This window comes from Nyctereutes procyonoides, unplaced genomic scaffold, assembly GCF_905146905.1.
Source record: "Nyctereutes procyonoides isolate TBG_1078 unplaced genomic scaffold, NYPRO_anot_genome, whole genome shotgun sequence".
Lineage (NCBI taxonomy): Eukaryota > Metazoa > Chordata > Mammalia > Carnivora > Canidae > Nyctereutes > Nyctereutes procyonoides.
The window spans coordinates 47,674,850-47,688,309 of NW_026575024.1; the positions used below are offsets into that span (position 1 = coordinate 47,674,850).

General features: G+C 51.2%; 1 protein-coding gene across 3 annotated transcripts; it reads left to right on the top strand.

Moving 5' to 3' along the window:
* Positions 1–2,942: 2,942 nt before the first annotated feature.
* On the top strand, positions 2,943–12,985 carry GZF1 (GDNF inducible zinc finger protein 1). Of its 3 annotated transcripts, none has more exons than XM_055305329.1 (6): positions 2,943–3,200; positions 5,144–6,518; positions 7,819–7,913; positions 9,488–9,655; positions 10,182–10,339; positions 10,880–12,985. In XM_055305329.1, exons 2-6 carry the CDS (start codon positions 5,167–5,169, stop codon positions 11,228–11,230), a joined length of 2,124 nt encoding a protein of 707 aa, XP_055161304.1. In that variant the 5' UTR covers positions 2,943–3,200; positions 5,144–5,166; the 3' UTR covers positions 11,231–12,985. The 3 variants fall into 3 exon arrangements, with proteins under 3 accessions (XP_055161304.1, XP_055161314.1, XP_055161325.1); XM_055305339.1 differs by having other exon boundaries at positions 2,943–3,030; XM_055305350.1 differs by having other exon boundaries at positions 10,926–11,178.
* Positions 12,986–13,460: the final 475 nt, after the last annotated feature.

Here is a 13,460-nt window from a genome sequence, read left to right on the forward strand (position 1 = left end):
ATCTGCTGGCTGTGACGAGGAGGGAGCAAATTCATTTGATCCAAAGTTGAAGAAGAGAAAAGATGAAAATGATGATGGAGGACATGGAGGATGGTTGATCTTAAATTGTGTTCTTTAGGACATATATCACCATGTATACAAAACTTCTGAGCAAACTAAATTTGCTTTCTCCTTCCTGGTAGATAAAACTTTATGGCCTTTTTCTCTTTGGCCACCAGGAGTGTCAAAGTCACGCCTGCAGCCTGTTCTTGGTACAGTAGGTGCTCGGGGCAGCATCTCTGCACCTCCATTCTTCCTATTCTCTCTGCTTTGTATTTGGAAGTGTTTTCTGGGCTTAAATTCAGCAGAAGAGACCCAAAAGAAAAGACTGGCAGATCAGCAAAATTTTAAAACCTCTCTATGAAAAAGGAAAACATACACACTAACTGAGACAGTGTGGTACTGAGGACAGTCCCATGGATCAAATGCACAGAGTCCAGAAGTAAATGGCGGCATTTACAGTAAAAGGATTTTTGACAAGGAGGCCAGTTTCATGGGGAAAGGAACAGTTTTTCCAACAAATACTGGGACAACTGGATCATCACATGCAATTAGAATTAAGTAGGATTGGGATCCCTGGGTGGCGCAGCGGTTTGGCGCCTGCTTTTGGCCCGGGGCGCGATCCTGGAGACCCGGGATCGAGTCCCACATCAGGCTCCCTGCATGGAGCCTGCTTCTCCCTCTGCCTGTGTCTCTGCCTCTCTCCCTCTCTCTCACTGTGTGCCTATCATAAATAAATAAAAATTTAAGAAAAAAAGAACTAAGTAGGATCCCTACCTCATATGCATACAAAAGTCAACTCCAAATGGATCAAAGACTTAAACGTAAGCTAAAACTACAAAACTTTTAGAAGAGAACAGGTCTAAGTCATCATGACCTTGGATTAGGCAACAGTTTCCAAAAGCAACAACAACAACAACAACAAAAATAGATCGGAGTCCATCAAAATCAAAGACTCTTGTGCTTCAAAAGACACCATCCGGAAAGTAGAAGGACAACCCACGGAAAGAGAGAAACACCTACAAATCGTACTATCCAATGAGGGACTTTTGGTTGAAAGAACTCTTACAACTCAATAATACAAACACCAATAAGTCAAAAAAAAAAAAAAACAAAACAACTAGAGGATCTTAATAAAGAAAAATTCCTCCAAAGGAAATAGCACACATGTGCAATAAGCACTGAAGGTCTCGGTGAGGCAGCAGAGCACCTCGCGCCCACGCCAGTCCCCGGAATCACCGAGCGCCAACCCCGAGGGCGCCCACGCAACGGCGCTTCTCCTCCCCTGCTCGGTGCTGAGCGCTTCGAGGGGGAAGCTGGGTCCTGTTGAGGAGGCGACACTGGAATGAAATCTGCTTCCGTCTAAATGTGAGACAAGATCCCATCAGAATCCCAGAGGAGAACCCAGGCAACACCCTTTTTGAACTTGGCCACAGTAACCGGAGAAGGACAAACAGTGTATGTTCTCATTCATTTGGGGAATATGAGTAATAGTGAAAGGGAATATAAGGGAAGGGAGAAGAAATGTGTGGGAGATATCAGAAAGGGAGACAGAACATAAAGACTTCTAACTCTGGGAAATGAACTCAGGAGGGCGGGGTTGGGGGTGAATGGGTGACGGGCACTGAGGGGGGCACTTGACGGGATGAGCACTGGGTGTTATTCTGTATGTCGGCAAATCGAACACCAATAAAAATCAAATTTATAGAAATCTGCTTCCAACCCAGGAACCTCCACGGAGGCAGAAGAGAAGACGCCCGTATCTCGGCAGAAGCCTCGCGGGCAGCTGACCAAGACGGAGCAGCGCCGGGTCCGACGCGAGACCCGCGCGCGGCGGGAGCGGCGCTGACCGGGCCTGCAGCAGGAGGAGGCGGCGGCACTGCGGACCGCGCGCCCTTCCTCGCCGCCGCCCGGAGCGACCTTCCGAGTCGGCCGTCAGGCTTGCCCGGAGGGAGGCAGCCTCCTCCCCTCTATGGCAGGAGGTGGCCGTGCGCCTCCAGCAACACGCCCGTTAAAGCGAGTCCCCCAGGAGACTGGGCGGTCGGCGCCGCTCGCCCCCGGCCGGGACCCCTCCGGCTGACCCAGGCCCAGCGCCGCTTCAGACCGGGAACCCTCGCACGGAGGAGACGGAGCCGCGTCCCGCCGTCCACCGCGTGCTTCACGGCCCTGCGCGTCCTGCGCCCGCCACGAGGCTTCGGCTGCGGCCCCCGGAGGGAGGGAAGCAGGGCCCAGAGGAACCGGGAGCTTGAAGTCGAATCCAGCGCAGCTCTTCCGAGGAGGGACTTTGAAGGAGGGCGCAAAAGGGCGCGCAGAGCCAGCTGGGGCCCCGCCACCGAGCACCAAGTCTTCCCCGAAGGGCGGCGGCGTCAGCGGGAAGCCCCGTCGGGCGGCGGCGGCGGACCCCGGGACCCCGGGACCGGAGGCGGGCGCTGAGCCGCGGTGACGCGTGGTCGCGGCGCTCAGGGCGCGCGGGGCGGGGCGGGCCGGGACCCTGCGCCAAGGACGCGCGCTGAGCGCTCCGTCCCCCGCCCTCCAGGCGCAGGATGCCCGCGGGCGGCCCGGCCCGCTCCTTCCGGGCCCCGTGACTGCCGTGGCCGCCGGCTCCGCCCCGCGACGCCGCGGCCGGACGCGAGGACGCCGTCACCGTCTCGTGCGCAGGCGCAGACGTCAGCTGGGGGCGGTGGCGCCCGCGGGCGCGGACTCCTGCCCCAGCGTCGGTGGAGCCCGGCGACTGCTCCATCGGCCTCCGCAGTCGGACGTGCGCGCGCAGTCCCTCCCCGAGCCGCGAGCCGCGAGCCGCGAGCCGCGAGCCCCGAGCCCCGAGCCGCGAGAGGGGGCGGGGACGGGGACGCCGGGGGCGGGGCGGAGTGGCGGCGGCGGCGGCCAATCGGCGGGGCCCGCGCTGCCAGCCGCGTTCCGCCCAGCGGGGCCGTGGGTCCCGGGGGCCTGGTCCGGCGGACGCGCGGCGGCGGCGGCGGCGCCGGCTGGGAGGTGAGTGTGCGGCCCGCGGGCCCCGGGGCCCCTTGGCTCCAGCCTCCGCCTCCCGGTCGGTCCGCGCGTGCTCCGCCGGAGAAGCGTCGGGCCTCGGGGGCGGCCCGGGGCCGGAGGGCCAGGCCAGACCGCGCGGGAGCCGGGGACGCCTGCGGCCCAGCAGGCGCCGGGTCAGTCTGCCGGGGGGCGTGTTGCGGGGCGTGTTGCGGAGCGTGTTGCGGGGCGGCGCGGCGCGGGGCGGCGGGGCGGGGCGGGGCGGGGGCGTGCGCCGCCGCGGCGGAGGGCCCGAGGGCGACGCTCTGGACGAGGCGCGGCCGGGGGCAGCCGCGGGGCACGGCCGTCGCCATGATCGCCGCCTCCCGGCCCGAGCTCGCGGGCCACCGTGCAGGCTGCGGCCGCCGGCGGGCCAGGGCCGCTTCCCAGGGTGGGCGTCGGGCCGACGCAGCCCCCTGCAGCCCCTCCCCTGAGGCGGGCCTGGGGTCGGTGTCCTCCGTGTCCCCCCCCCCCCCCGCGGCCTCTCGGGCGCTTTCAGTTTTCGCCCTCCGGTGGTTGCTCAGGCCTCCTGCGCGTTCTCGTTGCCGCTGGGCCCTCGCGGGCGGACTTCTCTCCCGCCCGGAGCGGCTGGCGGTCGCAGGGCCCTGGAGCCCCAGGGGCCGCCACGGCATTCCCTGTGGGGCCGCAGAAGGGGGCGGAGCAGAGAGGCTGGCTCCCCGGGAAAGGTGAAGACAAGCCTGCCCCAGGCCCGCTGGGTCTGACCTCCAGGGTCTGGCTGGAGGAGAGGGGAAGCAGGACAGGTTGTGGAGGCTTAGGAACCAAGATGTCCTGGGAAAGGGAAGGTGGATTTAGAGCGCAAGGTGGGGCGCATCCTGAGGAGTCAGGGAGTCTGAGGGAGAGCTGCTCCAGTAAAGCAGGAGGAGTGACCCATGGTGCTGCGTGGTGCCATGGAAGCCAGGGAGAGGACACCTTGAGGTTGGGGAGCGACCTCTGCAGTGTCCTGAGCCTTGGGAAGATGTAGAGTCAAAGCGACTCTGCCTTTGGCACTGCTGAGCTGAGGGGCTTGACGAGCAGGCCCAGGCTCAAGTCCCAGCCCAGCCACTTACTGTTACCTTGTTAGTTCTTCCATGAAATGGGGATGTTTTTTCTTTAAAGATTTTTGATTTATTTGTGAGAGACAGAGAGAGAGAGAGAGAGAGAGGCAGAGACACAAGCAGAGGGAGAAGCAGGCTCCGTGCAGGGAGCCCGACGTGGGACTCGATCCCGGGTCTCCAGGATCATGCCCGCGGTTGAAGGCGGCGCTAAACCGCTGAGCCCCCGGGCTGCCCGAAGTGGGGATGTTGATGGTGATAACAACACCTAGGCCTGGTGTACTACGGAAGCCAATAGCAAGTAGCTTAGAAACCTCAGGTGCAGCTCTAAGCATTTGACATGGTTGTAGTCCCTGCAGCCTCATGGGACTGGCAGTCTTCTACAGAGGAGCACACTGTGGTTAGAGAGATGCCAGTTACTTGCTCAAGGTAGCACAGCTCACGAAACTATTCTCACAGAGTGATGGTAACTCAAATTATGAGGTGTTTAGGGGTGCTGGAAATGGCCATGGATTGTGGACTACTTTTCCATGTGATTTTCCTCGTGGAAAGTAGTTATTTGTTTAGTTGGTTATTTTCAGAGGCAGACATGATTCTTTCGGGTTTGTTCTCAGCAGTGGCCACATGTTTTGTTTTGATTGTTTGGTTTCCTGGCCAAAGAGCTAGATATTATTGTTGCTGTAAATTCTGTTAAGGTTTTGAGGTACGTGTCCGTAAGCAAGTTAGAAAATGACCTAGGCAAACAAATTATTGCTGTCACATTTTTCATTATGCATGACTTTGACCAGTTGTGTTTATCATTGAGAGAAACCTTAGTAATTTTTTTGTGTGCAAATATTACATTATGAAGGTGCATCGGGACTACACTGTAGAAGGTCGCTAAGTGGTGTGATTTGTATCTTTACATGAGGGAAGCTAGCTTTTGGTTATTATTAATCAGTTTATATCCTCTAGAGAACTGAAATAATCCTCATTTTTGATTCTTTCACTTCAGTGTTTGCTCAAGTAATTCTTTTTTCTGTTTTTAGAGTTATTTTTAGAAAAAAGAAACATGGAAAGTGGTGCGGTTCTGCTGGAATCCAAATCCTCACCCTTCAACCTTCTGCAGGAAATGCACCAACTACGCCTTCTTGGTCACCTGTGTGATGTGACTGTCAGTGTGGAGTACCAGGGTGTCCGTGAAGAGTTCATGGCCCATAAGGCCGTGCTGGCAGCCACCAGCAAGTTCTTTAAGGAGATGTTCCTTAATGAGAAGACTGTGGATGGTTCGAGGACTAATGTCTACCTAAATGAAGTGCAAGTTGTTGACTTTGCCTCATTTCTCGAGTTTGTGTACACTGCAAAGGTACAGGTTGAAGAAGACCGTGTGCAGCGAATGCTGGAAATGGCTGAGAAACTAAAATGTCTGGACTTATCGGAAACTTGTTTTCAATTGAAGAAACAGATGTTGGAGTCAGTACTTCTGGAGTTGCAGAACTTCTCGGAATCTCAGGAGGCAGAAGCGAGCAGTGGCTCCCAACCCTCTGTTGCCCCTGACCTCGGGGCAAGTCCAGCAGTGGACAGTCCACTCCCTAATGGCCTCGGGGAGTCAGATCCCTTGGCCGAGACAATCAGCAATGGCATGTTGCCAGATACACCCCCAAGGAAGTCCAAGGAGAAACCAGAGAAGAAAAAAGATGCAGTTAAGCCTCCCTACACGAAAATCAGGAGGGCCAGTGGACGGCTGGCTGGAAGGAAGGTGTTTGTGGAAATACCTAAAAAGAAGTACACAAGAAGGCTCCGGGAGCAGCAGAAAAGTGCTGAGGATGACACAGGGGACCACTGCGGCTTCCAGGACCCCAGCTCCGACACCGCGGGAGCAGAGATGGAGCCCATCACAAAACGGGAGGAGGGTGGCGCAGGGCCTGTGGCAGCACAGGCGCTGCCAGCAGCGGGCCACGGGGAGGACGATGATGAGGACGACGAGGGTGAGAAGAGGAAGAGCAACTTCAAGTGCACTATCTGTGAAAAGGCCTTTCTGTACGAGAAAAGCTTCCTGAAGCACATCCGGCACCACCACGGGGTGGCTACTGAGGTGGTCCATCGCTGTGACACGTGCGGCCAGACCTTCGCCAACCGCTGCAATCTCAAGAGCCACCAGCGCCATGTGCACAGCAGCGAGCGCCACTTCCCATGCGAGCTGTGTGGCAAGAAGTTCAAGAGGAAGAAGGATGTGAAGCGACACGTGGTGCAGGTGCACGAGGGCGGCGGCGAGCGGCACCAGTGCCAGCAGTGCGGCAAGGGTCTGAGCTCCAAGACGGCGCTGCGGCTGCACGAACGGACGCACACGGGCCACAAGCCCTATGGCTGCACTGAGTGTGACGCCAAGTTCTCGCAGCCCTCAGCGCTGAAGACCCACATGAGGTAGGGCTGCAGCCGCCCACCAGAGTCTCTGCCAGGGTGCTCTTGGCCCACCAGGAGCCAGGCATGCCGGGGATCTGGGTCATACCAGGGTTGGTCCAGTACAGCCCGCAGACATTCCACTCTTTAATCTGTGCCCTCTAGAAGTTGGGGGGCTGCTTTGGGATGCCTGTGAGGTCTCTTCCTGGGTAGAGGTGTGTCTTCCCTCAGCCTTCCTACAGGCCCCAGGCTGACAGCCAGCCCCTTTACCCATGCCCGGTGCCAGGACAGAAGCCTGGACGTGAGACCCAGGCCCCACCAGCCTTATCTCGGCTCCAGCGGGCCAGGCTCTTCCTACCCCAGAGGAGCCTCTGGAGCTTCTGTTGGCTGCTGTGCTTTGGCTGGAGAGGCACTTGGGCTAATGACCTTCATTGTTCTCTTCCTGACTCTTCTTTTAGAACTCAGGCCTGTGATCAGCTGGGTCCCACCATCCATGAAAAGCCTCAGTGAGAGGACGTTTAGGGCTTTAGGACACTCCTCTGGTCTTGTGTTTGTTCTCAGGGCTTGGAAAGTGCCACTGGTTAGTCTAAGCTCCAGAATCAGGACAGTGTTTTCTGTTCACAACTTTGGAACTGTAGGCGGGGTACACCAGTTTTTAAATAGCTTTCCTTCCAGTGCTCACGGGTTGTGCCTGAAATCTAGACAAGCAGTCCTACTGTATTGTAGACCTGCTGTCAGGCTGGGGCGTCTTTGGGGTGGCAGTGCGGTGTTCACTGTCTTTTCAGTCTGCAATCAGTTTAAAACCTTGGTGTAGGAAGTATGCAGTGAGTCGTGGTTGATGGCTGCTTCATACTAGCTGTGAAACTCATATGCTGATGCACGCTCCTCAGAAACCAGCTTTCTTCAGCATTTTGAGAGCCGTTCTTTCTGGATTGGTCATGTCATCCATCTTACGAATGGACGGTAACGTTTTTGATCACATGGTGCTTTGTCAGCCGTAGTCCTGAGGTGTCTGTGGTCGATTACTCTGATGAGGAAGCTTTGCAGACCCCGCACAGTACTATTCAGTGGTGAAGTGAGAGAGCAGAGGCAAGAGTCTGCGGGCATGGGCCGGGCAGCGCCCCCCGCCGGGGAAGCGAGGGAGCCTACTGGCCTCCAGTGGAAACGACTTTGGGGATGGAGGTCGTGGGCCTGTGTACGTCCACTTCAGCCGTCCTCATTCGGTCTCTTGGAATAACCGTCTTTGCAGGCTAGAGTGGAAATTGTATTGCAAAGTGAGCTTTGAGATACATCCTAAGTTATCATCTGAATGTTGTACTTTCAGAATTCATACAGGGGAAAAACCTTTTGTCTGTGATGAATGTGGTGCAAGATTCACTCAGAACCACATGCTGATTTATCATAAAAGGTGTCACACAGGTAAATACTCAATGCTGTTGTGATTGAATGTTTTTCTAGCTGTAGAAGAAATTGCCATTTAATTTAGAAGTTGGCATCTACCAAAGTGGTGCAGGTTAAGGCCATGATACAGCTTTTCCTTCTCTTACGTGAGCCAAACCAAATAACTCAGATATGCCCATGGCTCTGTTGGGGCGTGCTTGTGGCAGTTGCCTCCGCACACTGGGCCTTAGGACTGGGCACTTGAGTCTTTAAGTATCAAGGGGTATGAAACCGTTTCCACTGTACTAGCTTCGAATTCCATTTCCAGGGATCTGTCTTAAAGAAATTGTTCAAAATACGGGAGAAGCTATATACTGTCATCTACTTCTTGCTCTCCCTAATAACAGAGCATTATAAACAGCCTGATTGTCCAACCAAAGAGGAAGTGGTTCAGTAAACTGGTAAATCCATCTGTTCCTGGCTCCCGATGGGGCCACTCCCAGGGCTCTGAATGTTATGAAAAACACCTGTGCTTGGATGTGGCCTGGGAAGTGCACAATTACAGCATACAGCTAATCCCAACTACATTGAAAACCTGCACATAAAAGACTAGATGAAAATAAATTGCTATATGATGTATTAGGTCGTGGGATTATCTCATTTCTATTTTCCAAAATTTTGTGATGTAATTGTACGAAGGGAGGGAGAAAATTTAAGTTGACTTTATTCAAATTTAGCACAGCAATCCTGAGGTTCAGAACCTTGTTGTATGAGATACAGAATCTAACTGTTGTATGCTGCTGTTATCATACTAACCCAGTGCTTCCTTACTTGCTTGCATTTTAAATTTGTATGTCTCAAATACTGCCATAAGAGCCTCAAGTTCAAATGCAGGTGAGGCAGAGCTGAGGCATTTAATGATTGGATTTACTGAGACTCTAAAATGAGAAATGGTGCCTAATGGAAGATGAGGGGTGGAGGTAAGATCAGGTCACACTGAAGCATTAAGTGAGAACCCATCATTTGATGAAACTATGAATGTATTCAGTTTCTGTTAAAACCAGTATTTTTATTTTGGTGTTTGTAAAGTCAGGGGCATACCTCATAATCAGGTAAGTCTGATTTGTGAGATTAAAAGACTCAAACTGTACAATGTGAAATGGGGAGTAATTTTCTCCTATTCTGATTGGAGTTGCTGTCCCAGACCAGCCATGCATACGTATCCCTGTAAACTCCCTCTCCTCTCAAGGGGGACTTTTGTCTTGATAACGTGCAGGAGTACTGCTTTAAAAAATTCAACAATTCCCCCAAACAAGTTGTAAGATTAATTTCTTGTTTGGAATGAGTACGTTTACAAAATGTGGGCTGACTGAACGATCTAATTCTAGGCTGGTGGGATCCTTGTTGGGATTCCCAAGGATTTTTCATGAACTTTCAGCAAGTAGCAGGCATCTTACATGAATAGATGTTTTATGACAGTTTTAGCTAAAAGATGTAACATGCTTCCCAGTATGGCACTTCTGAGTTCGTATGTGCTCTAGGGCATGGGCCTACTCTTCTGGCGTTCCGGTGCCTCTGTCATTTCTAACTTTCTGTTTCATCGTTTCATGTAGGTGAAAGACCTTTTATGTGTGAAACATGTGGCAAGAGTTTTGCTTCTAAGGAGTATTTAAAACATCACAATAGAATCCATACTGGATCCAAACCCTTTAAATGTGAAGTTTGTTTCAGGACTTTTGCCCAGCGGAATTCACTCTATCAGCATATTAAAGTCCACACAGGTATGGCTGGAATGTCGCCAGGGAAGGGAGTTCAGTGTGGCAAGGATAATATCCCCAAAGTTTTAGTTGTGTGTCATAATAGCATTTTTTAATTTCTGAGTTTCTAGTTTCTGGTTTCAGAAACTGAAACGGTATGAATGTTTGCATGTGGTTGTGGATATGTGGACATTTTAGTATTTTCAGATTGGAATTTGGGCTGATGGTCTGTCTATACATATTAGTATACGCACATGCAAATTCACTTATTATGGGACTTGGAATTTTATATTACATTACTGTGGGAAACAGGTGAATTTTTGTAGATGTGATACCAGCTTTTGGCTTTGGTCCTTTTTGGGTGTAGCTATAACCTCCTGGTATTGTAGGGATAGATTTGTACCCATCAATCGACTCTTGAGTTGTTCCCAGTGTAGCCTTCCTGCAGCTGCTTCCCAGTGCTCTCCCAGCAGCGTGATTCCAGGGTATCAGAATTCCATAAAGTAGGCTGGAAAGATCACCCAGTGGCTTGCTTCTCTTCCCATCTCAGGGGAACGTCCTTATTGCTGTGACCAGTGTGGTAAGCAGTTCACCCAGCTCAATGCTCTCCAGCGTCACCATCGCATCCACACGGGGGAGAAGCCATTCATGTGTAATGCATGTGGGCGGACGTTCACTGACAAGTCCACTCTGAGGCGGCATACCTCGGTAAGCAGAAGCAGTAGTGTGGCTTTGGAATGACAAATTGCTGGTCCCCAGGTACACATAACTCTAGACAGAAATGCTGGCCATCGGAACACCTGGGTGGCTCAGTGGTTGAGTGTCTGCCTTTGGCTCAGCAGGGTGTGATCCCAGGGTCCTGGGACTGAGCTCCTTGCAGGGAGCCTGCTTCTCCCTCTGCCTCTGTCTCTCTCTGTGTCTAAAGAATAAATACATAAAATTAAAAAAAAAAAAGCTGGCTCTCATTCTGTACGGTGGTTATAGAAGACAGTGGGTCTTTCCTTTTCAGGTTTTTTATGCAAGGGTATATATACTTACAGTGTGAACACAGAACCACGTCTGGGTCCCAGAGGCACAATCTATGATAAGTGCTTCTTAATGGTGACAGTGGTGGTAGAGGTTTGGCCATTAGTGAAAGGGTATTTTGCTACAGTAGAAACTAAATTTAAGTTGAAAAGAAACCATTGTTTTAAAAGATGTACTTGTTCAGAGATACGCTGTGACTTATGTTTTGTGTTTGATTCGTAGATACATGATAAGAATACTCCATGGAAGTCTTTCCTTGTCATTGTAGATGGCTCACCCAAGAATGATGACACGCACAAGACTGAGCAGCCGGATGAAGAATATACGCCACCCAAACTTTCGGATAAATTGCTGTCTTTTGCAGAAAATGGCCATTTTCACAACCTAGGCACAGTCCAAGGCAGCATACCTACAGTGCACGAGAACAATTCTGCAGATACAGCCTACAAGTCAGACCGTTGTGTGGGGTCTCAGGAAACGTTGCTGGCCACTACCATCAGTGAGCTTAGCGAGCTGACTCCACAGACAGACCCGATGCCCACACAGCTTCACTCGCTGACCAACATGGAATGAGCGCTTACTTACCTGCCAGGCAGATGCTACGCTGCATCTCAGCATGGGTGATTGCTGTACGTGGATTAACACCAGGGGCCAAGATCTGTCTGTGGACAGAGTGGACAAGAATACCTTGTGCACATTTTCCTGAATCTCTGCTAACTTGCACGTCTTTCTCAAAGCGTTTTTAGAGCTTCCCCTTAAAAATCCCAGTCCGCATGATCTCAGCTACACTTGATCAACAAACAAGGCAGTTATTAACATGACCTCACTGAATCCTGGTGCAGGTCAGATGTGAAACCGTAACGCATGTCTTGACGGGTATGAAGTTTGGGCAACTACATAATTGTAGAATACAGAGTCCTGGCCCAGTTACTGTTAGCAATCTCCCTGGTCACAGCCTGCCTTACCCTTCCGTGTGGGTTTATTTCCCTGATACTTTTAAGCTATTTTTCTACCAAGCTGAAGTAAAACTGGGACCATGTATTTCAGCTCTTTCCTCTTGAACTGAAGCAAGTCCGATTCGCTCTGGGGACCTTGAGTTGGATTGAAGAAATGGATGGTTGCATTTATTCCCCTTCGCCTCCTGTCTGTAGGCACTAAAACAGGAGTGACAGATTCGAACACTTGAAAATGGCTTAGTCTTCACAGCTAGGAAGCTGGCCATGGAATCACTGCTGAAATGAAGTTGGGTTTCATTCCTAAAGTCTGATTAGGTACAAGCTGTCCTACCAAAGATTCTAGCAGCAAATGGTGTCGTAGTTTTTGCAGATACGAAAAGTGAAGCAAGAGGTTTTGAACACTCAAAACACTGTGGAGTCCTTTTATTCACCAGTAGCAGTGGGGTGATCTGACAAATCTTAGAACACAGTGTTAGCATTTTTGGCTGGGTTTTCCTGACTTACTCTGTGATTTTCAAAAACCCAGAATTTCTCATCTACGCATCAGGAGCTTGAAACGGGCAAGTAATTTCCACACATCTATTTCCTTGGAAACATGAGCATGTAAGCGGAAGGGAACTCGTCTTTGATGATGCCTTAAGAGCGGATTGTGAAGAACCACTGACTGTCTCCAGTGCTCGTGTGGCTGGCCCCTGCTGGCCTTCTGCTTAAAATGAATTTGCAGTGTAGTTCCGCTGTATTTGCTAAGCCTGAATCCTGCTTCCAGTGGCTCGGGTGTGTTACCGCATGCTAATAAGTGCTTTGACTCACATGTAACCCTCAACACATTAAAGAGAGAACCGTGAAGAATTCTTTTGTTCACTAGTTGCTATTTTTCTTACGTTTTAATTTATTGAACTTGCTGTGAAAACACACTCACTTTCTAAGAGGAACGTACTTTATCCTGAGGTCCAGGATGAAGATGCAGCTGCACTATGTCAGAAACTAACGTGGGAAGGCTTTTCCCTCAATGCTTATTTTCTAACTCGTAACATGTTACATTAATAGTAAAGCCACTCTGAGATGTTTTAGGTGCTGATAACCTGTTTCACACTTGCTCTTGAAGATGGCAGTACTGAATTTTCAACCATGACAGCATACTCTGGTTGTGTTTACAGAACAACAAAACTGTCACACAACCATTTCACTCTTCGTGAGAGAATGAGCCTGCCCAGCGGATGTATTGTTTCATGGAGTAAAGTCATCTTAATGAGAAGGAATTTAAATAGATTATTTTGTTACCTACTCGAAGAATTTGTCTTGAATTTGTTTCTTTAGAAATTCTACGAAAAATCATTTAATGTGTTAATAAATGTTTGCTTTCTAAAAAGTTTTTCCAGTCTAAAGTTTACTTCTGTTAGAATTGAGGCTCGGTAGAAGTAAGATTCTTAATTGGAGCAAGTATAATTTTTTGTTTCATGGGTAGTGAAATTTAAAATCAGGATCTATAGCCTTGGGATTGTTTACATAACTATTTGGACTGCATCTTGACTGTAGATGGGAAAGCCTGCTGGTGAGGGACACGGGCCTCTGCCTGCTGGGGTAGTAAGCTGCATAGGCTCGGTGCCACGCTGGCCGCCTGGAGGCCTCTTCAGTGTGATGGGACAGTCTCCACGGGCCTGTCTCCAGCTAGACCCATTTTTCTGTCCCTCCCAGGAAGGTGAGACTACCCCTGAGAGCAGAGAAATGTAAAAACCCCGAAGACCCAGCACAGAGGGAGTTGTGGGTGTGTAGCAATTTCTCGTAATCCAAGTCCAGCCTTGCTGAGAGAAAGCAAGGTTCTCCACCCTGAGTATGCAGATCCCAGA